This window comes from Miscanthus floridulus, chromosome 13 (assembly GCF_019320115.1).
Source record: "Miscanthus floridulus cultivar M001 chromosome 13, ASM1932011v1, whole genome shotgun sequence".
NCBI classification, from domain to species: domain Eukaryota; kingdom Viridiplantae; phylum Streptophyta; class Magnoliopsida; order Poales; family Poaceae; genus Miscanthus; species Miscanthus floridulus.
In genome coordinates, this window is record NC_089592.1 from 3,381,899 (window position 1) to 3,404,885 (window position 22,987).

A 22,987-nucleotide genomic window follows, 5' to 3' on the forward strand; every position below is an offset into this window, starting at 1 on the left:
ACAATTTGATCAATGATTAATCATGTTTCTCTACTAGGTCATGGTGTAATGATGCTGACGGAGTGCATGGTCATCACTACTACAAAAACGGTTTCTGGAGAGGCGGTTGTTCTTAAAATTGAATGAAGATACATCCTCTTGATAAATAAAATCGATCAAAGCATTACCATTGTAACTTGTATCTTCAATGATTCATGATATGGTATTCTCCCAGGACCCAGATGATAAGTAGGGACTGTCTGTTTAGTTAGATTTGAACAAAGAATATGACTTATTATCTCCTAGTAGTTAATAGGTCATCCATAATTATCTTTTTACCTGCTATGCGCCAATATTAAAAAAAAGGACTTCTACCTTTAAAATCCATCCCAAACTATTAAGACATATTGGTGCTTCATTGAGAGGCATCAATTTATTAGGAAAAATTAGTTGTGTCATCGTAACTTTTGGTGCTTGGTTAAGGTGCATTGGTTAGCTAAATAGGGAGGCACTAATTGTGCAATTATAATCTTGGTGCTTCATTGAGGGGCGTTGGTTAGCTGAATAGGCAGTAATTAATTATGTTATTTTAATCTTGGTGCTTGATTGAGGGAATTATAGTTATTTCTGTTCGTCCTTAATCTAGAAGTCCTAATATTTTGTTGGAACAGAATAGAGAATAGGATAAATTGATAAGGAATTGTGGTAGAATCAGTCTACTGAGTTCTGCTTCAAATCTCTAATTAAATTAGACTATCTAGCACAACAATCATGACATGACAATACCTTTTTCATTTTAATATGATGGCAACAAAATAAACATGGCATATAATGTTATATTTTGGGATAAAAATACAAGAAACATGTCAACTAGATTAGATCCAACTGTCTTGGACCCACCAATAAAGCTAGGTTGGGCGGCCACCCTACCTATCCTCGATGGCAAGAATCCCTGCCCCCCTCTCTCCAAGTGTTCCAATGTGTAGCTCGTCCATCACTTGGTTGAACTACTTCGTTTGTTGATTTGGGAATGAAGAGAAAAGAAAGATGGAGCCGACTGAATAAACAAATAATTAGAGCTGAATTAGATAAAGCTTGAATAACATAACTAGAACATCTAAACAAGGGGGTCAGTTTGAGTCTAATTAAAGCTCTAACTAGAAGATAACATCCATCTAGAAGCATATGGGTAAAAAATCTATATATATATATATATATATATATATATATATATATATATATCTTATATCTTATATTTTTCAATCCCCACTAGCATTCTATATCATCATGCAAGCTGTCCACATCAGCATCCACTAGCACATCCAATTATGTCTTTATTCAAGCTAATCATATCAGCAAACCATACTATTGATAACATATATTTAGTTGTTCATATTAGAGTGCTAAATCATCTACTAACATATTTATTCGTTCATATAAGTAAATATAAATAGTATAATTTCACCTGCGATTCCCGCAGCAACGCGCGGGACATTCTTCTTGTTAGATAGATATCACAAACACACTGTAGTTCTATAGCCAATGAACAAGCAGATCAAGTTTGAAAAGAATATTTAATCAAAACCTTCTGTTCTGTCTCCAGAATTAGCACTTCCTACTAAGCAATGGACACTGTCACTATCTTGCCATTCCGTGCAAGCATTCTAAGGGCATGAAAACATATGTCATCTATTATAATAGATCAACTATGAACTTCTAATCACCACAACCACAAGAACATGTTGAACAATATATTTATAGACTAGACTGCGAACTAGAACAATCATCATTAGATGAAAGTAAACTTAGAGGCATAAGATCACTAATCAACTCATAAAACAAGAACACATTGCTCTAGTCAAGATCATGTCATAATGTCTTACCATGATTATACCAGGCTTAGAGTTATGATACATGGCTAAAAAAACTCCGCTTTTGGGTTTTGAGGAATTTGGGAACACCTCCATGTTCCTCTCAAATTTCCTTGATATGAAAAAGCTAGGTAGGCGCCGTTCGGCTGGTTGAAAAACCAGCCGGAATTCACTGTTTACGGTTGAAAATCACTGTTCGCGCTCTCACAAATTCCTCCACATTCATCCAGATTCCTCCAAATTCCTCCCAGAGAACAGTGCCTTAGAGACCTTATCTGTTCCAACCCATCCAAAATTCATGTTTTGAACATTACAAATATCGAGGACAACAATGGGTTTCGATTTCTCCATTTTGAGCTCGTATAGATCGATATACATTAGTCAATTGGGCTTGACTTGACGTGGCTCAAAAATATATGTCTGTTAGCCATAGTGCTGGGCGTGTTGCCCACAAGCACTACATAACGTCTCCTGCCCCTGAAACGCCACTGGCACCCCGACCTGTTAACAAATGTTTGACGTGGATAGCCATGCCCTCCACATCTTCCGCCCCAAGCATCCGGATGACGGACCCGAGACTAGGGACGAAGCCAGAAAAAAAATTAGGAGGGGCTGAACAAAAGAATAGAGGATTTTTTATTTTCTCTTAACCTTAGCCCCTCCTACCTAATACATATATGCATAAAATTTTAAGGAAGGGCTTAGGGGGGCTCCACGTGCCCAGGATCGGTAGGGGGCGCTAGAGCCCCCCCCCCCAGCCCCGCCGCTGGCTCCGTCGCTGCCCGAGACCCCGAGCCAATCAGCCTGTTCGCTTGGTCGTATTTGGTTTATAAGCCATGGCTTATCAGCCAACGAACAGTATTTTTCTCTCACACCAAACCAGCCAACAGTAATTTCAGCCATGACTTATAAGCCAAACAAGCCCAAACGAACCGGACGAATAAGTATGAATAAAGGCGCCCCTCCATCTTTTTTGTAACCTGCCCCGGAAACTATAGGGGTGGCCAGGATTCTCTTTCTCTTGGGTATCTAGACATTCTCGACTTCCACGTCTTTGACCTAGCTTTCACGCTCGAACCTCTTGTGTTGTAACCCCTGTTACAAACATTCAGGCTCGCAAGCTCGTGAACATAACCACTATAGTAAATTGTGGCTGGGTCCGTTAACAAAAAAAGGTGCTATTTGTAATGATGCAAATAAACGAATGCTGACATACATATGTAAATTACATTTTGGAATACAAATTAAAGAGACGTAACACACTATGCACATGACGGTTTTTATTGTGTATCGCGACACAAGAAAAGAAAGATGTATGTGACATTTGTTTTGAGAGGAACTACACTTTACCGTGCACACAGACCTCTTTAAACTATCCAGATTCTTGTCTAGTAGTGTGTACTCAGATCTCGCATCTCTGTTAGGATCCTCTACTACCCCACACACACCTCCACTGAGCAGTCAGAATTATTACTACTCAATCTCTGCACCATGGAGGGTATAAACTGAGATTAAGATGATGCCATCAAACGCTTATTCGCCGGTTTAGTGGCGACACTGATTAGTCGATGGGGTGCAGTCGTGTTGATGATAATAAATGAACAGGGTGTTGTGTGGATATCTGTCTCTCAAGAGCGCAGTTGTTCTACAGGTTAATGGGGGGCTTGCGTAGTCATCATCAAAACATTGAGCCCTCGCTACCAGAACATGAGAATGTCATGGTAAAAAAAGTAGCCAATGTGTCACTCCAAGATATGAGAACCTTGAATTACTTTCATATCTTTGAAACTGAAAATGGATACCTTCAATATATATTAAGTGTTGGCATTGAATACCTCTGGAGATCTATTCATAAATGATGCAATATCTAGGTTGCACAATAGGGTATCTATCTTTCACAAGGTTCAATCAAAAGATTCAAGCATTAAACCTTGTATATTACGACTGCGTGCTTTGCCTCCTATATAGTATATATATATAAGTAGAGCAGGAAGGCCGAAGCTCTAAACATAGCATCAAGATTAGGGTTTTCTTCATTCACCTATTTGGCCAGTCAGCACTTGCTAAATCATATTAACACTGAATAATATGTTACTTAACAAAGTAGTCGTTCTCCTCCTACTAGTGTTCATAGTAATCTCTGTTGACCATGTGAGTGGTGGATGCTGCGGTAACAAATGTACAAACAAACAAAAGAAGGGCATTTTGGAAGCACGTGGGCCCTACATCGTGAAATCAAACATCCCTATGCTTCCACCCAACACAAATAATCCCTGTTGTCACGCTGTGAGAACACTGCAGAGCCTTGGCGAGGGAATGATGCAGTGTGTCGTCGATATACTTGACAATACAGAGAAGCGGCAATATGATGCAGCAAAGTTCCTACATATTGAAGGACCGAAAACGGCGACAAGAGGGGGGGAGGTGAATGAGAGCCGTAAAATTTCTCGCGAAACTTTTGGCCGCTGTCCCAAAATCACCGCCAAACACGCGAAGCAAATATCGTGATGTCCACGACCCAAGACAGAGGGTGGATGTTCCTAGGAACACAGCGGGACACCACGAAGCAAACGAAACACAAATAGGAGCTCAAACAAATAAACCGCGGAAAAGACAACAAGGCTGGAAATTGCAGGCTTGGGGGCCGGAAATTCGGGCTGGAAATTCCAGGGTCACAGCACAGGCAGCATCGGTCCCTCAGCGAGCAACACAGAAAATCAACCAAGAGTGCAACTCAAGCAATAGGAAATAAGAAATTAAGCCTGGATTACCTTGAGAAGGAATTAAATATTCGAAACACCATTGCTTGATTGAGACATCACCAAAAGCTCTAATATCCAAATCACGAGAACTGTCGTTCTTGCTTATGGTGTTGTGCGGGCACAAGCTCCTGAGCAGGGCGGCTGAACAGAGAGCAGGGGAAGGCTCGGACGGAGGTGCTGCACTCCGACGCAAAACGGGAAACGGACAGAGTGAGAGTAAGCGCACGGGGCAGGTCTGCTCACCACCGAGACGAGCGAACAGGGAGAGGGAGAGGAGTGACGAAGGAACGGCGACTGCGTGGATCTGCTCACGCACGGCACCGGACACCCTCGACACAGGGGAGCGCTGCACAGAGCCGGTGAACACCGGACACTCCGCTGGTGGACCGCGCTGCCTGGCGCACTCAGGGATGAAAACGGATCGGATACGGACGGATATCACCGATATTACATTTGTTTTCATATTTCTGTCCGGATTCGGATTCGAATACGGATAGTGTCAACTATGTCGGATATGATACGATTGGATATCGACATCATAAATATGCGATTTGAGTATTCGGATATGGATACGGTATCGGATGTTGGATATCCGGACTCGCATACGAACAAATCTTAACCTCTCTAAACAGATTCGGTTTCGAATACGGTCAGAAAATATTCATACCGTTTTTATCCCTGGGTGCACTGGAGTCCCACACCGGTGAACAGAGGACCGAGCCCTTCTGAGCGCAACGAACAGAGAAGAGGACGGTCACAACAATCGACGGAAACCGACCCAAATCACAATGATTTGCTCCCAAAACTTGCGCAGATGACATTCAAAAGGAATTAAACCTATCCCCAAGAAATCATTGCCTGAAATTCATTCAAACTCCGGGGAATGCAAGATTTGGAACAAGAACGGGGTTTTCTCTCCAAAAGCGAAAAACTGATTGATCTATGAGCTCGTGCCAAAATGTTCGATTCACTGGAGCTATAGACTCAGCACATATCCTTGCCCATCATGGATCAACCAAAAAACGCCCAAAAAACATCTCTACCAAAAAGATGAAGCACGAATGGGAAAGGGAAAGACACGAACTGCAAATAAACAAAACACGAAATAAAAATCACGAACACATGATTGAATCCCGGAGGGCACGGTGATTCCCACTTAAATTAGGAGTACACAGATTTCGATCAGTTCATCTGTGGATCACAACAGTAAGGGAGAAACCCTAGCAAGGAGGAAAAGAAAAATGCTGACTAAAGTGATAAGACTGAGTGGAGGCAGCCCCATCTTATTTATAGGCCTATTACACAATTTCACTAGTGCCCCTATATATTTTGAGCGAACCAGCTAACCCAGGGGTATTCTGGTCTAACACTTTCTTTGTCGATTGGACGGCCACGCTTCCTTCACAGATTTGCTTCGCCTTGACGCAACCTCTGTGATTCCGCCATGTGCCGTCCCGTTCTTTCTCGGAACCTCCGCCCGGGTTTTGAGGCCCAAACCCGAAAACCGTCCACCGGTGGTTTTGCGGCCCAAACCACCAAACCCGCTCGCGAGTAGCGTACTCCATACGCATCCCCCGCTCCTCGACACGTGTCACCGCCGTCCTCGACCGCCCGGCCGCCAAGTCTTCCAGAGCCTCCGCTTGACTTGCTCGACCGCCGTCTTAACTTGGTCAACACGGTCACTCCTCCATGTACACTTGCACTTGTCAATGTTGTCCCCAAGTGTCAACCACCGCGGCCGGTCACCCAGCCTCCTGGTCCCTCGGCCCAAGTCTCATGTCCATCCTTTACCGCTCCTGGTCCATCGACACGGCAAGTCCCTACTTGACCTTCACCTCGCCGTCGACCACCACCTCCGAGATCCACACCTGCGCACCACAAGCCAAGAGACATGTTGCATACCCCACTCACGCCATGGTTAGTCACCAAACTCAACCCGAGGCGCTAGCTCGTTGACAATCACTCATCACAAAATCGAACCACAAGGGCACGTATCAAACTTGTGTTCGCATATATAAAAGGATTTTGCACACAACTTTCATCTCATGCTTCAACTCTTAAGGTAAAAATCACGTGTTGATGGTTCCTTTCACACTTAGTCCTCTCCACAAAATGCAATCATGGGGATGAGCTAAGAAATTGGTCAATGATTTACTCATGATTCCGTGGCAGGTCATGGTGTAAAGAACATGATGAAGTGCATGGTCATATAGCAAGGAGTCTGAACAAAGATACATCCGCTAGATAAGAAATCAAATTAATAAAATTAAACTTATTGTAACTTACAGTACCTTCTTTGATGGCTCCCACTATATATGGTACTTTCATATAATTAATTATGGGTCTTCTATTTTGTTAGATATGATAAAAAAAATATGATCTATTATCTTCAATGAGCTAATAGTTCATTACATTTACATAAAACAGTGGAATGTGGAGATAATTGGTGATGAACAGATGGCCAAAAAGTGGCACAATCAGTCACGACATGAGCCCGCTGTGACATGGCCCGATTAGGGCGGGACTGGCATGACACTTGATGCCAGCTCTACTAGCACAATCATCCTGACAAGTTGCGCCTGCCTAGCAACTTGACGCAATAGTTGTTCATATATAGATCCATCCATCAATATACATAAACAAATCTCAAATCCAGTGGGTAGACTTGGAGAAGGGACACATATCACAAATTACAAATCCGAGAAACTAGAGGGCAACCAGGGTGCGAGCCTATGTGTGGTGCTACCTTGTCACGGCCCTGCTCGAGGGGCCGGATTGGAGGCGGCTAGGGCTGGCGGCGGGGGTGGCAGTGGCGTTGGTGCAGGGAGAGGAGGGGGCAACGGCGGTGGCTAGGTAGATGGGGAGGAGGCCGAGGCTTAGAAGGGAGGGGAGGAGATAAAGAGCTGAAGCCCACTTTCTGCTTAAGATTGAAAGGTTGCATCGTCCCTCTATTTATAGTCCTAAGAGACTTAGCTCCAAACCAATCTAAACTTATCCTCTAAGAAACTAAGAGAAGATAGTCCTTATAGATTTGGACTGCTTCCTTTCCAAGCAAAAATCTTTATTTCCTAATAAATCCTGATCTACTCTATCTAAGCAATTCTCTATTTATTTTTCCTACTTTCCTTTTATTCAGGGTCTCCTCAGATGTCGGGAGATTTGAGGAGCGATGGTGGCCCGCCTCCTGACCGCGCACCCCTGCTGCCGTGCGCGGGAAGATCCTGGGGTCGGCCAGGCCTAGGTCGTGGGCTCGTCTTGGCCCATTTGGCTTGACATTGGGGCCCTGATTTAGGCACGTGACATACCTCCACATGCCGAAGACAGCCTATGTGAATTGGACTTCAAGGATCTTGAGGATCAAAGATGACATCGCTATGGTGCTTGGCGGACTGAGTCGGTGGCAGGAGCACCGACCGAGCATGCCTACGGTCGATCTTATCCTCTCTTAGTACCTTGGCCCTCTCTAGTCGATCTTGAACACCCCTGAGCCAAAGAAAAGGATGGAGGAAAGCTCCGTCAAGTCAAGTACGACGGAGAAGAAGCTAGATACATAGGAGGCTGGCCCGGAGGGGAAGCAAAGGTGGCAGAGAGAAGTGCGGTGAGGGATGAGGGCGAGAGAGCCTGAGAGGCGATAGGGGTGAGGAATTGAATCAGGGTTAGGAAGGTTTGATCCCATGCGTGGTTTATATACCACGGAAGGGTGTGAACTGCGACCATAATGGGCTGGACATTTAATTGTGCCGTGCTCTAACCAGCATAGTGTGCCATGCACCAGACCCAAACACGACACGCTGCATCAGGTCGTACCCCACAACTACAACATTTTTAGCTGCATGATTAACGTTTGCATCACATTATGGCCGATTGTAACCATGTCGCAGAAATCATCATCATTGGCTCCATTACATTGTCCACCATGCCTCTATGGGAGTGACAAGATCATGAGGTCTGCCAGGGCTGCAGGTACATAGTCCTAGCGAGTGGCGAGCACTCATGTTAGGTCAGTCCAAGTGAGAGTTTTATCAGAGTTTTATTTGTATTTAATACGCTGCCACATAAGTATTTTTAATGATGTGACAATGCTTTTAAAAAGAGAGAAGAAGTGAGTTTCATGGGAATGAAACTGTCTTGGCATAATTACCAACTCTATATGAGTCATAAAATTAAATAATTATAAAACTATAAAATGAAACTTTCTATTGAAAGTAGGTGTTTCATCAATGTTTCATTTTATTTCGTATAACATGACAGTTTTGGAACTAACGCCACGGCCCATTGAGAGCCACTTTGCATATTCGGCACAACCGAGGCATCCGCCAAGATCATATATACTTTAGTGCCTCCTTACCGGTACCAGTACGATCATGGCATCTAACACCTGGCGCCAGCTACTCACTCACCACTTCCAGTGCCGTTGTGGCCAAGGTGGCTGTCGATCATACGGTACGAAGCTGTCGATCATAGGCTCTTTTAACAATTTTCATCTCCTTTTACGCTTTTTTTTACTTCTTATTTGTCCTCGATCCCCTCCTCTTCTCCATTTTTCCTTTTTCCTTACCCTCTTCTTCTCTTCGCTTTTTTGTTTTCTTGTCTCTTTTTCTCCATTTTCATCTTTTTTTCTCTCCCTTGTTTTATTTGTCTTACCAATTCTTCTTTGACCTCTTTGGTTTGTGCCTTTTTTAAAGATATACTCTAATATATATTAAGGAAAGTAAGACACTTTCACAAAACAATAAACAATATAAAAGAAAAGTACAAAGAGGGCCCTTTGAGGTCATCTTCTTTCTTTGAATCACGCTACTTGCTGAAGATTGAGAAACACATTGTAGAGGTAGTAGACTATATAGAGTTTTTGGCCCCAGCAATTGATGATCACAATAGTTACTCAACGCTAGACCTGATTATAGGCCATCCAACTCGATAGGCTCGAAAAAACCAGACCTGACTCGACCTGTCAGTACATCGAGTCAGGATTGGGTCATAATTTTGAACCCATGATCTGGCCCATTTCAAAAAATGATCCTAAAGTAGGAAAATCCGAGAAATAGCCTGACCATGCATACTCACTAGTGCATCGGATCTATTCACTACTGACGACAAGATTTTAACTTCATATTTTTTCTGGACTAACATGACGTTTGATCAGGATCTACTCATCACTAACGACAAGATTTTGAAACGGCGGTAAGAGAATCGGCTAGGGTTCCACACCAAACAACGTAGGCTTCTTTTTCACTAGAGGGTAGAAGGTAACCACAGAGCGTAGAAGGTACCACAAGTCCAAAACTAGCTACAGAAATTTAGAGAGCATGTCCAAGAAATTGTTGCTTTCATCAGCGTAGAATAATATGCCAGACTCAGGTTAGAGTTTTCTAATTTCAGAATATTTAATTTCACGGTTAAAAGTAATTCAAAAAAATCTAGAATTATACTATTTAAGTCACAAAAAATATTTCGAAACTCAAAAAAATCCCTAGAAAAATGTTGGAGATAGATTGAAGGACGAGGAACTGAAATAAAATACTTTGAGCTCATGAAAAAGATTGTTAGAAGGTCAAAAAAGATTAAGCTCAAGAAAAAAGGAATTGATTTCTAGAAAAAGTAGGAAAAATCAAGGACAGAGATAGTCGTCTCCTAAATGTATTTAAAACCTTCTACATACATAAACACCAAATGCGCATGAATGCAAAAGCCTAAGGACAAAAAGCAATAACTTAAGAGAATCGATATGTAGCGTAAGGACAAAAAGAGAATGGTTTGATTAACGGCTATATATAGCACTTTGGTGACGTGTGGCGTCTACGACAATTAATCCATCAACAGATCACCAGGAATCTATATAGACTATTCTCATCATCATCCACCGGAATTAAATGACACCGTGTGCAAGGCTCCAGAACAGTCAGCTTAGTTGTAGGTGTGACTTTATCCTAGCTCAATGTACTTTCTTATAGCCACGACTGTTCTAGAAGATTCCTCGATCACAGTCTTGCGAATGGGGTAGCAAAACCTGGTATATCTTCCCCAGAGCACCTATAACCACTATTAACAGTGTCCAAAGTGAGATGCTCAAGTGAGACTGAACTCTCAACAATGCAACATGTTAGTTCTTGCAGAGTTGAACCCTATGATCTCCACTCGCTTGAGGCAGTCATGTCGGTGTTCAGGCATCTGCCTAAAATGTGAGGAACCACCAAAAACTGATTCATGCTTCATGTCTATCTGAGATACCTGAAGATGAAATCAGCAAACTAAATTAATAAGCATGACCAAAAATCTTTGCAATCAGATAAGATGGACAGAGCCTTACTTTCAAGAAAAAAGTCTCCGAGAAAGGAGACGCATCAAGGAAGGAAAGCAGAGAAAAATAGTCATATGATGGGGATATGGTCCCTTCTTCACAAATATAAATGGTCAAGTGCTTGAGGTTGAGGAATTTGGTAGGCAGCATTGGTTTATTGACCGCCTGCACAACAAACATGGCATGTCTCAGATAAATAAACAAGGTATGACTCCTGTCCTGTGGTGTGTGTATATATACCTCTACTCGACGACGCGCCTAAAAGTTTCAGATCATACCTCTCCATTAGTTCTTATATCAAGAGTCTCAACACTTGGCACGATGGATGTCAGCTCGGCACGAGCATAAGAGACAACACTCAAACAACGCATCCACATGTCCTTCAATTGCATTGCTTCTCCAAGTGAGAGCTTTATGTCTCCTACATTGAGGGCAATACTGCACAGATTTGGAGCTTTGCTATCTATCACTCTCGGCCTCTCGGAATGAACAACCAGTCTGCTGAGCTTATGCAGTACACAAGGTATCTTCAGGATAATTATCTCATTGCAACCATCAAGGTACAAATGCTGCAAAGAAAGGGACTTGGCAAGAAGGGACCCCAATTCATCCTCTGTAATATGCACACAGCGCAGATGCAGACTTGTTAGGCTTCTCAGGGGACCAAGTTCAACCGTGGGACCGAAGACACAAAAATTAAGTTGAAGTTGCTGAATTGAGTTTCTAACCCCATCAGATAAAAGTGAGCATGGGAAGTTATACTTTTTATACAACGAAAGAGTGAGCTCTTAGATCCCTGGTTTAAGAGCAATCTGGAGCCAACTGTTGATATAAGGTAAGGTGCTTTTCTTATTATGTAAATTAAGGTTGAGTATCTTCAAGCCAAGGCCCGAGTATTTTCTCAGAATCATGTCAATCTTGTATCTGAAGTTTCTTCCATGCTCCTCTGAGCAGAGCGTTGGCCAATTCAAGGTGAGGATGACCTTCAAAAAAATTCAAGGTGAGGCTAGGACGACATCTCCAGGAACGTAGAAAGGCGCGAGAAAGGCATGCGGCACGAGCAGCATCATGCATTGGCATTAAGGAATGTATATATCACCAGATGTCCTGCATGCACGAGTAACTAGCTATTCATTCACTAAGAGTGCAGGACTGACAAATAGATTTACATATTCGCAATAAAGAGAACTAATATCGTATTTATCTATAAATAAATACTCCCTCCATCCTAAATTGTGAGTCGTTTTGGCTTTTTAGATACATAATTTTTTTTTATGCACCTAGATATACCTGAAATCTACATACACAGTAAAAACTATGTATCTACGAAAGCCAAAACGACTTACAATTTAAAACGTATGAAGTATTCAGCTAGCATAGTCTTGAGAAGTAAATGAATTAGTGTGGGTGGTTAAAGCAGTCACGGTCGTACCTCAGGAAGGTATGGTGTTGAATCAAATGCATCGCCATTTTGGGCACGACCATCGCCAACACGTTGAGAGCGCCTGATTCTTTTATTCACCGTAGCAACTTGTCCATCTGCAAACCAAGGAGCATGTATTAGTTATGATATATAGGACCTGGTTAATTGCTTGTATTAGTCCGTATCTAGACTTGTCCAGTACAATTTGCCGGTGTTTGGTTGCATAAGATCCTTCTGAAGTTCTGATGAAAGTAGATGAGATGAGATAGATAGAAGAGCTGAAAATGCAACAATCTCTTCAAGTCTCCTTCCAAATCCCAACTTATACCGTTATACGAACTGAACGGACAGGGCTAAAGCGTGAGCTGAAAAAAGAAACAGTCTTTGAAAACCTAAATAAATCATCTAAGTGGCAGAAGTCCACAAACAAAATAAAATTCGATATCCGTCTGACATTGGCCTAAACGAATCGGCAGGGAAAACACAGATTGAAGAAGGATCTGTATATAGCTCACTCGAGCAATTTTAACCGCCATCCCATTAAGGCTGGGAGCTCTAGCTGCCCGGCGAAGAATTCCCACAACACTGAACCCTAACTCGTGGTCGCCGGAGCTAAGAAAGACACCAGCAGCAGCAACAGCAACACCAAAAATCAGGTCAGACAGCTCCAACTCAGCCCCGTTGAATTTTAGATCATTTTTGTCTTAAAAAAGATCACTTTTTTACGAACGAAAGAAAACGAATGAGAGGACTGAGGGCGAGGGAGTTGAAGCTTACTACGGGTTAGTACTTGCCAGCGACGCCGCGGCTTCTCGCGCTTCAGGGTCATGAGCCGCTGCAGCCCTAGCAACCCCATGGTAGGAGTGGACGCCGGTATCGATCTCCCTAGAGATTCAGAAAGAATCACTTCCGTTTTCCCACCCTGAGATTTCTACTCTCCCGTCTAGTCATCTCTTTATCTCTCTCCATATAATACTCCATCGGTCCTAAAATACCAGGGTATGCACCAGCTAAACTTTAACCGACTAAATTTAGCGGATAGGGATCCAAACGGCCTAACTAGAAGACCAACTAAAGTTTAGCTATATCAACCCAGCTAAAATTTAGCTGAATTTATTAGCTGGAGGATCCAAACACTCTAGCTAAAGTTTAGCTGGTAGAACTTTTAGCTAGCTAAAGTTTTGCTTTAAAATTTTAGCTAGCTAATTAGTTGGGTGCATCAAACATGCCCTAAGTACCAAAAGGTCCTATATTATAAGTTATTCTAGATTGCTCAATTTCATTTGTGCGTGGTTGTCTTCTAAACCACATCCATATATTCCTTTTCAACGTCATCTTGCGTAAGATGACTCCTATAACTGATAGGCAAAAACAATGATACCTATGCATGTCTTTTTAAATTATGTATTACTAAAAAATTAAACTAAGTTGACAACCAAACTAACTAATTAGTGAGGAGCAAGTTAGTCTTTTGTCCGACTCCTTATTTGATCCTAAAATTGTTTTGTATTTTAGGACTATAAGGGAGTATATATTGGTTTGGTTTGGTTCTGAATTCAAATTGGATTTGAATTTGACAGGGAGCGACCCAAATCGCATCGGTCGCCGAGCAGGGGCGATGGTGGAACCTGTTCCCTACTCGGCTAGATGGCTACGATTGAGACTACGAGAGAGACGATGGAGAAAGGGTTAAACCAAAAACGCCCCTGAGTTATCTAGCCCACATCGTCCTTTAGTCTCCCAGAGCTAGACAAGAGGACAACGTGGGTGGAGGCCACAATGAACCCTGCCGACTCGGCTGCTGTCGGCGGTCTCTTCCAACCTAGATATTGTGTCCATCCCCAAGTCGCTGGCCATGTTGGGGCTGCCATCGTCCGTACTTCTGCTCGGTGGGCTTCTTTGTCTTGGTGTTTTTTTTGGTTTGCGACAGGTTTAGCGAGTTCCTAGCACCTGATTTTGTTCTTATTGTTGTGCTGACACGTCGCCATTTCGCATGGCAATTGCATGCCCTTGAAGCACATGTAGGTTGTAATTTTGTGCATACACATTGTGCTCGTTTATACATTGGGTATAGCTCTAGAAAAGATCAAATGGACTCGAAGCTCAGTGATCTCAACCGTTCCTTATTGGTTATTGCTGAGAAGCTTTTGCTCAGCCATATTCCGTCTCTGTTGGGTTTAGATTTGAACTGTGTAACAATCTTTCATGTAAACAACTTTAGATTAGAATTTGTCAGCTATAAAGCTGCAAATCACATCAAGTTAATTTCATATAAAGATAGTTTCATTTGACATAATATGAGAAAGGTATAATTTCCTTAAAAGTCACCCGTCGATGGGTTAATTATCACAAGTAGAAGGAATTGTACGCTTAAACTATATGTTTTTTTCTTAAAAAAATTTGCGCCATATGATTTGCCAAAAACATATTTTCACCATTTCAACAAGTAAAATATCGTATTGTTGCCCTTCGGTTGGAGAAAATATGGTTTGGCGTTGGATATTATTTTGTGCATTCGAAAAAAGCTATTTGTCTTCAAAAAAATTCAAGAAAAACTATCTGTCCTCAAAATCTTCAAATTTCTGCAGAAATGGAGAATTCTTTTGAGGGAACAAGATGCCGAGTTCTTGGATGAAAAGCTCAAAGCTATGAAGACTTGGCTGAATGACTCTGGCGTCGGAGGGTAGGGAAGTGGAAGGCGTTATCTGGTTTTGGATTTCGTTATCTGGTGGCTATAGGTTTCTATCTAGTTGTTTCAGCGAGATGGGTTGACAGTTTTGTTTCTCAATGCTGTAAGACCCTAATGCTTTCTATAAAAGCTGGGTTTTTCTCCGTAACGAATTGATCATAGATTTGTTGGTTAGGTTTCTTGTGATGGAATCTGCCCATCCGAATTTATGTCCTCGACTTGGCACGAGTGCTCGCATTTTTCTGGTTTTTATTCAAGGATTTATCGGCGCTATGCTTTCAGTGGTAGGGCCTATTCGCTTGAACTTATCAACCGGCTTATCAGCTAGAATCTACAGTATTTTTCTCTCACAACAAAACAGCTTCAGCCGGCTTTAATATCAGCCGAAAAGGCCCCGACAGCGAGGCGCCTGTGGTGACTTCGTGAATGTCGAGATCTGCCGGCTCAGTCCTTCGAAGGTGCTCATAGGGGTAGGGTTTGCCTACGTGTGTTCATAGATGTGAGTGTACGTGCGTGTTGTGGGCGTATACATTGTACCATGTAATTTAAAAAAAAAATCTATTTATACATTAGTTAATCCTACGATTATTTTTGTACAAAAACAAATAAAAATCGAGATTTCTCAAGCAGAAAGCATGTCCGTAATGGGCCAAGCCCAAGAGCCTGCTCACACGGCCAGCCTCGTTGCCTGGCATGAGCCGCCCCCACAGCCCTGGAGTGCCACCGACTTGGCGGGCCCACCAAGGCGTCTTGGCGCGCCGAGAGCCCCACACGTCAGAGCCCTGCCTCCCTCCCTCTCTCCCAATTCTCCGGCCGCCCGCCTCCCTCTCCGCCGGCGGCGAGGTGTGATGCCACGAAGGCGGCGGAGGTGCCGCCCATTTGATGCGCCCACGGCCGCCTCCTCGCAGCGCGCTGTCCAACAATCACCTCCTCCGCATTCGCCGCTGCCTGCCACCCGTTTGGCTTAATGCCGCCCCCGCTCAGGACCCGTCCCCGTCGCAGGCGCCGCCACCCGCTGCCTCCTCCTCCTCCTCACCAGCGTCGCTCTCATCCCTCATACGCTCCTGCACGTCCCAGCGCGCCCGTCGCCCCGGCGAGCAGGCGCACGCGCGCGCCGTCGCGCTCGGCCTCGGCGCGCACCCCTCGGTGCTCCCCAGGCTCGCCACCTTCTACATCGCGCTGGGCGACCTCCCCGCCACGCGAGCCGCCGTCGAGCGGGCGGCCGGAAAGGCGCGGGCGTTCCCGTGGAACCTGCTCATCTGGGGGTATGCGGAGTTGCGGACCGTGGGCTTTGGTACGACGTGGTCCTCGCGTACCGCAGGATGCTGGCGCTGGGCGTGGCCGCCGACAGGTTCACGTACCCGTCGGTTCTGCGCGCTTGCGGCGAGCTACGGGATGCCTCCGTTGGCCGGGAGATTGAGCAGCGCGTTCGGTCGTGGGGATATAGGCTGGACATGTATGTCTGGAACGCTATGGTGGGGATGTATGCCAAGTGCGGGGAGATGGAGGACGCGCGCAGGGTGTTTGATGGAATGCCTGCGCGTGATGTTGCCAGCTGGAACGCCATGGTGTCTGGGTACGCGTTGGCTGGTATGTGGGGCGAGGCGTTTGACCTGCTGCAGTGGGTTCCTGGGGCGAACATTGTCACTTGGAATGCGGTTGCGGCAGGAAATTTGAAGGTGGGGAATGACGGCGAGGCGTTTGACCTGCTGCAGTGGATTCTGTGACTGTTGTGATTGGCCTCAGGGCATGTGCTAGGAGTGGGTATCTGAGGATTGGCAAGGAGTTGCATGCTGTGTCTATTCGTCTATGCTTTGATAGGCTTGAGCGCGTGGAGAGTTCATTGATCACAATGTACTCTAGATGCCAGATGATGAGCTCTGCATATTGCCTGTTCAGAACATGCTCAACTCAGAGCATAGTAACATGGAATTCATTGCTAGCAGGATTTGCATTCATGGACCAGGTTGAGGAAGCTATTTTGCTTTTCAGAGAGATAATTTATTCCTCTGTCTTTCCAAATGATGTTACTGTCTTAACTATGCTTTCACTTATTGCACGTTTTGGACACCTCTGTCACGGAAGGGAGATGCACTGCTACATTTTCAAGCATGGACTCGGTGCCTCTAACATACTGCAGAACTCACTTGTCGATATGTACTCAAAGTCTAGACAGATGGCAGCTGCCCAGAGAGTGTTTGATCAGATGTAATGTCAAGACAGGCACGCATATACTTCATTGATTTTGGGCTATGGAATGCAAAGAGAAGGGCATGTATCACTGAAGCTCTTTGATGAAATGATAGCCAACAATATCAAGGTGGACCATGTAACTATGGTTGCTGTTCTTTCAACCTGCAGCCACTCTGGGCTGGTAACTCAAGGGCAGCTATGATTTGCTGAGATGTTTGATGTGTTTTGCATTGCACCAAGGGTGGAGCATTTTTCTCGCATGGTTGATTTGTACTGCCGTGAGGGTTTGCTGAGTATGGCTGAGGAAATAATTAACAAGATGCCACTCCAGCCAACTGCCGCAATGTTGGCAACTCTAATCGAGGCTTGCAGAATCCATGGCAAAACAGAAATTGGGGATCGAGCTGCAAAGAGGCTGCTGGCAATGAGGACAAATAACCCGGGTCACTACAAATTGATTGCGAACATGTATATATCAGCAAAACGCTGGCCAGAACTAACTAAGGTTAAATCATTAATGAGTGCGATGGAGCTAAATATGATTCCAAGTCATTCCTTACTGGAGTCACAATATGACATATGTCCAGTCGAACAAGATTATTGCTTAAACCGCAGTCTGCAAGGAGGCTTGTCTGATGACATGACAGATACTGATTTCTCTAGTAGTGAGGAAGTGAAATGCAATGAAGCTTTTGGTGGGTAACAGTAAAGCTGGAATCCAACAGGTTGTTTTGGGATCATGGCTTTCATTTTAGGCAAATATCTTAACAACTTGTGTTCTTTGCATCATGGAAGAGGTAATATGTTTTTTTTTGCTGTCATGCTACTTGCTGGTACTTTGTCTACATGCTTAGAAATTAGAGATATTTGTTTACACGTGCTTGCTTTTGAGGTTTGAACTACCTATATCTGGGATGTACTTCTGTACAGCAAATTTGATATGCTGTATAATTTCCTAGATAGAAGTTATTTGAGGCTTTGAGCTACAATTTTCTGAATTGGATTTTTTTTCCCAGGTTCTTTTACATCTGTTCTTGATTTGATTCTGTGGTATTTTATCTCACTTAGCAAGATGTTAAAGAAGATAGTAGAGGTCATTTTACCTCTTGTAGTCTCGTGCTAAGTAGTAACTCCGCCTATGGTGGGGCGCCTTTGGTGTCCCAGCATAGCAGGTCCCAAGCCCTGGTAAAGGAAGAGGGTTGTGTTAGGCGTGGCGAGCCAATGTAAAAACTTAGCCACTTAAATGGAGATGAAACCCGAAAGAAAATCGTTGGGGCGTAACCCTCTTAGCGACGCGCCGTATCGGAACCCGGGTATGGTGTTAAATGGGCAAGGGCCGGGTCGTCACCCCCGTGACGCGCCGTGTCGTGATCTGGGCATGGTGTCAAGTAACCAAGGATCGGGTCGTCGCTTCCTTAGTGGCGCGCTATATCGGCACCCGGGTGTAGTGAAAAATGAGCAAGGGTCTTCGCATCAGAGTCGACGGGTGCGAAGGGTAAGGAAGCTAGTCGAACCAACTAGGATCCGTTTAGGTAGTTGGAATGTAGGGTCACTTACAGGTAAGTTAAGAGAATTAGTGGATACCGCGACTAGGAGGCGTGTAAATATATTATGCGTTCAAGAGACTAAATGGAAGGGTCAGAAGGCGAAGGAGGTGGACAATACAGGTTTCTAAGCTTTGGTACACAGAGACAGTTGCGATTAGAAATGGAGTAGGAGTTTTGATTGATAAGAGCCTCAAGAATGGTGTGGTGGGAGTGAGAAGGCAAGGAGATAGGATTATCTTAGTCAAGCTTGTCGTTGGTGATATGGTCTTGAACGTAATTAGTGCGTATGCCCCCCAAGTAGGTCTCGACGAGAGTGCTAAGAGACAGTTCTGGGAAGACTTAGATGGCCTGGTTAGAGCTATACCTAGTAGTGAGAAGCTTTTTATAGGAGAAGATCTTAATGGGCATGTAGGTACTACAAGCGCAGGTTTCGAGGCAGTTCATGGAGGTTTTGGGTATGGTAGTAGGAATCAGGAGGGGGAGGAAGTTCTGGACTTCGCGGTAGCTTTTGACCTGATGATAGCCAACACTTTCTTTAGAAAGAGAGAATCTCATCTAGTGACCTTCAGTAGCGGACAACACTGTAGCCAGATTGACTTTGTCCTCGCAAGAAGAAAGGACAAACGAGTATGCTTGGATTGCAAGGTGATACCAGGGGAGTGTGTTGTTTCTCAACATAAGCTTTTGGTGGCAGATTTTCATTTTCAGGTACGTGCCCGTAGGGATAAACAAGCTAAGATTGAAAGAACAAAGTGGTGGAAACTGAAAGGGGAGACGTCAGAGGTATTTAGGGAAAGGGTTATCAAAGAGGGCTCTTGGAAGGAAGAAGACGACATAAACAATATGTGGGACAAGATGGCAACCAACATTCGGAAGGTAGCCTCAGAGGTGTGTGGAGTAACCAAAGGAAGGGGACGCGAGGCTAAAGATACTTGGTGGTGGAACGAGGAAGTCCAAAGGGCTATTAAGGAGAAGAAAGAATGCTATAGACGCTTTTACCATGACAGGAGTGTGGACAACATAAAGAAGTACAAGGTGGCAAAGAAGACTGCAAAGCGAGCTGTAAGTGTGGCAAAGGGTAGAGCGTACGAGGATCTTTACCAACATTTGAGTACGAAGAAAGGAGAGAAGGACATTTATAGGATGGCTAGGGTTCGTGAGAGAAAGACACGGGACTTCAACCAAGTTAAGTGCATTAAGGATGAAAGGGAGCATCTCTTGGTAAAGGAGGATGAGATCCGACATTGATGGCAAGAGTATTTTGACAAATTGTTCAATAGTGAGAATATGGACACAACCTTTCAGTTGGATGACTCTTTTGATGACACCAATAGGCGCTTTGTGCGGAGAATCCAAGAATCTGAGGTCAGAGAGGCGTTGAAAAGGATGAAAGGAGGTAAGGCGATGGGACCGGATGGTATCCCAATCGAGGTGTGGAGATGCCTCGAGGACATAGCTGTAGTATGGTTGACCAAGTTGTTCAACCATATTTTTCGATCGAACAAGATGCCTGATGAGTGGAGGAGAAGTATATTGGTACCAATCTACAAGAATAAAGGGGATATTCAAAGTTGTACAAATTACCGAGGAATTAAGTTGATGAGCCATACTATGAAGCTATGGGAGAGAGTTATCGAGCATCGCTTGAGAGCAATAACGCGGGTCTCTATGAACCAATTTGGTTTCATGCCCGAAAGGTCAACCATGGAAGCCATTTTCTTAATAAGACAAGTTATGGAGCGGTATAGGGAGAAGAAGAAGGATCTACACATGGTTTTTATTGACTTGGAGAAGGCTTATGATAAAATACCAAGGAATGTTATGTGGTGGGCTTTGGACAAACATAAAGTCCCAACGAAGTACGTTGGGCTCATTAAGGACATGTACAACAATGTTGTGACTAGAGTTCGAACAAGTGATGGAGACACGGATGACTTCCCGATTAGGATAGGACTACATCAAGGGTCAGCTTTGAGCCCTTATTTGTTTGCTTTAGTGATGGATGAGGTCACAAGGGACATACAAGGGGACATCCCTTGGTGTATGCTTTTCGCGGACGATGTAGTGCTAGTTGATGAAAGCCGGACAGGAGTGAATTAGAAACTGGAGTTATGGCGGGAGACTTTGGAGTCCAAAGGTTTTAGACTTAGTAGAACTAAAACTGAGTATATGAGATGTGACTTCGGCACTACTACTCGGGAGGAGGAAAATGTTAGTTTGGAAGGTCAAGTAGTGCCTAGGATGGATACCTTTCGATATTTAGGATCAATGCTATAGAGGGACGGGGATATTGATGAAGATGTTAGCCATAGAATCAAAGCAGGGTGGATGAAGTGACGGCAAGCGTCTGGTGTCCTATGTGACAAAAGGGTACCACAGAAGCTAAAAGACAAGTTTTATAGGACGGCGATTAGACCTGCTATGTTGTATGGTGCAGAATGTTGGCCTACGAAAAGACGACATATTCAACAGCTAAGTGTCGCGGAAATGCGTATGTTGCGTTGGATTTGCGGGCATACAAGAAGGGATCGAGTTCGGAACGATGATATACGTGAGAGATTAGGGGTAGCGCCAATTGAAGAAAAGCTTGTCCAACACCGGTTGAGATGGTTTGGACATGTGCAACGAAGACCTCCAGATGCACCGGTGCGTAGTGGAATCCTAAGTCAGGATAGTAACGTGAAGAGAGGCAGAGGAAGACCGAAGTTGACTTGGGTAGAGGCAATAAAAGGAGACTTGAAAGGATGGAATATACCCAAAGACTTAGCCTTAGATAGGAGTGCTTGGAAGACAGCTATTCACGTGCCTGAACCTTGATTGTTTCTGTTGGGTTTCAACTCTAGCCTACCCCAACTTGTTTGGGACTTAAAGGCTTTGTTATTGTTGTTGTTGTTGTAGTCTCGTGCTAAGTAGTAGAGGCATTGGACTGAACCATTGTGCCCTTTCTTTTCTCGAAGGGAAAATTGGTCTCGTAGCATTGAAAGATCGTTGTATCTGGAAAATGCCATTCAAATTTTGCCGCTCCGTAAAATACCATCAAAAGAATGCATCGTCACACGGATATAGCATTCCGTCACGTTTGAGCAAACGTCGTCGCCTCCGTCAAGCTCCTCCCCTTCTCCTTCCTAAGGTGAGTGCGGCCGCTGCCTCTGCTCTAGGTGGGACCCGTTCCAGAGGGAGAGAGCAGAGCGACGGCGGCGACTACCTTGGTGCCGGCGGCGCTCAGCTCCAGCCTCTGGCGCGGCGTCGGCTCCGACGCGTGCGGGTGCTCCGTGCTGACCGCACTCGGCTCCGGTGCGGGGAGCTCCGGGCAGTACGGTGGCGGCGGGCAGGCCCTGGTGCCCGTGACGGCAAGCTCCGGCGTCTGGCTGCTGCGGGTGGAATCGCGGGCTGGTGCGGTGCAGCTCCAGCGGAGGCGGCTTTGCCGAGCCGGGGCGAGCCGCGAGCATGGCACCAGCGGCGTAGGGCGTCGGCGCTGGAGTGCTCAGCGGTAGCGTCCGAGGCAAGGACAGGCGCCGGGCTTGAGCTCCGAGCGACAGAAGACGGAAATGCTCTGGCTCATCACGGTCAAAGGCACGAGACGCCCGGCCGCAGCAGCCCAGGCCGCCCCGCAAGAAAGCAAGGCGGCAACCAATGCAAGACGGCAACACTTGTGGGCTCTGGGATGTGGGGGAAGCCGCTAGCGATATGATACATGAAGGGGACGCAACGTCGCACTGTCGAGTAGCGGACAAAACCGCGCGCGGCCGAGCGCCGACCCAGTAGATCCAGCCGCCCGCGCCCCCGCGAGCCAACAGACAGCGGCGGGACGACGGCGACATGAGGCAGGCAGGCTCGCGCGCGCACGAGGAAAAGGCGACAACGACGGCGCGGGATGCTGCGCGACGACCACGACGCGTCCTGCAGCTCGGCGATGTGCGGCGCATCGATGCCGCGGCGAGGGTGGTGTACGGGAGCTCCTGTAGGTTCCCGAACAAGGGCGCAGGAGCCCATCACGCACTCCTTCTCCATGGACTGCTTCGCGGGCGGCCTCGGCCGGAATCCGTAGACCAAGGAGCCTGCTGCTGGCAGCTCGGGGGAGGCCGGTCCGAGCCATGCCGGCGGCGGCAGCAGCAGTAACGTCGCTGACCACGGTGCTGGCGAGACGAGCCGCCGGTTTCGGCGGCTGGCGGCGGCGAACTTAGGTGAGCGCGGACCGGCAGTAGTTGGAGCGGTCCCACCT

The 22,987-nt window shown here is 45.3% G+C and overlaps 1 protein-coding gene and 1 pseudogene across 1 annotated transcript; one reads left to right on the forward strand and one right to left on the reverse strand.

The window, feature by feature from the left end:
• Positions 1-10,428: 10,428 nt before the first annotated feature.
• LOC136499289 (uncharacterized) lies at positions 10,429-13,192 on the reverse strand (annotated as a pseudogene).
• A 2,715-nt stretch (positions 13,193-15,907) lies between these two features.
• On the forward strand, positions 15,908-16,752 carry LOC136499290 (pentatricopeptide repeat-containing protein At1g71490-like). Its single transcript, XM_066495002.1, has 2 exons — positions 15,908-16,290; positions 16,347-16,752. Exons 1-2 carry the CDS (start codon positions 15,908-15,910, stop codon positions 16,750-16,752), a joined length of 789 nt encoding a protein of 262 aa, XP_066351099.1.
• Positions 16,753-22,987: the final 6,235 nt, after the last annotated feature.

Coding starts and splice junctions, on each gene's coding strand:
- LOC136499290 (XM_066495002.1), top strand. CDS start 15,908: ATGCGCCCACGGCCGCCTCCTCGCAGCGCGCTGTCCAACAATCACCTC. Junction 16,291..16,346: donor TGGAACCTGCTCATCTGGGG/GTATGCGGAGTT, acceptor CGCGTACCGCAG/GATGCTGGCGCTGGGCGTGG.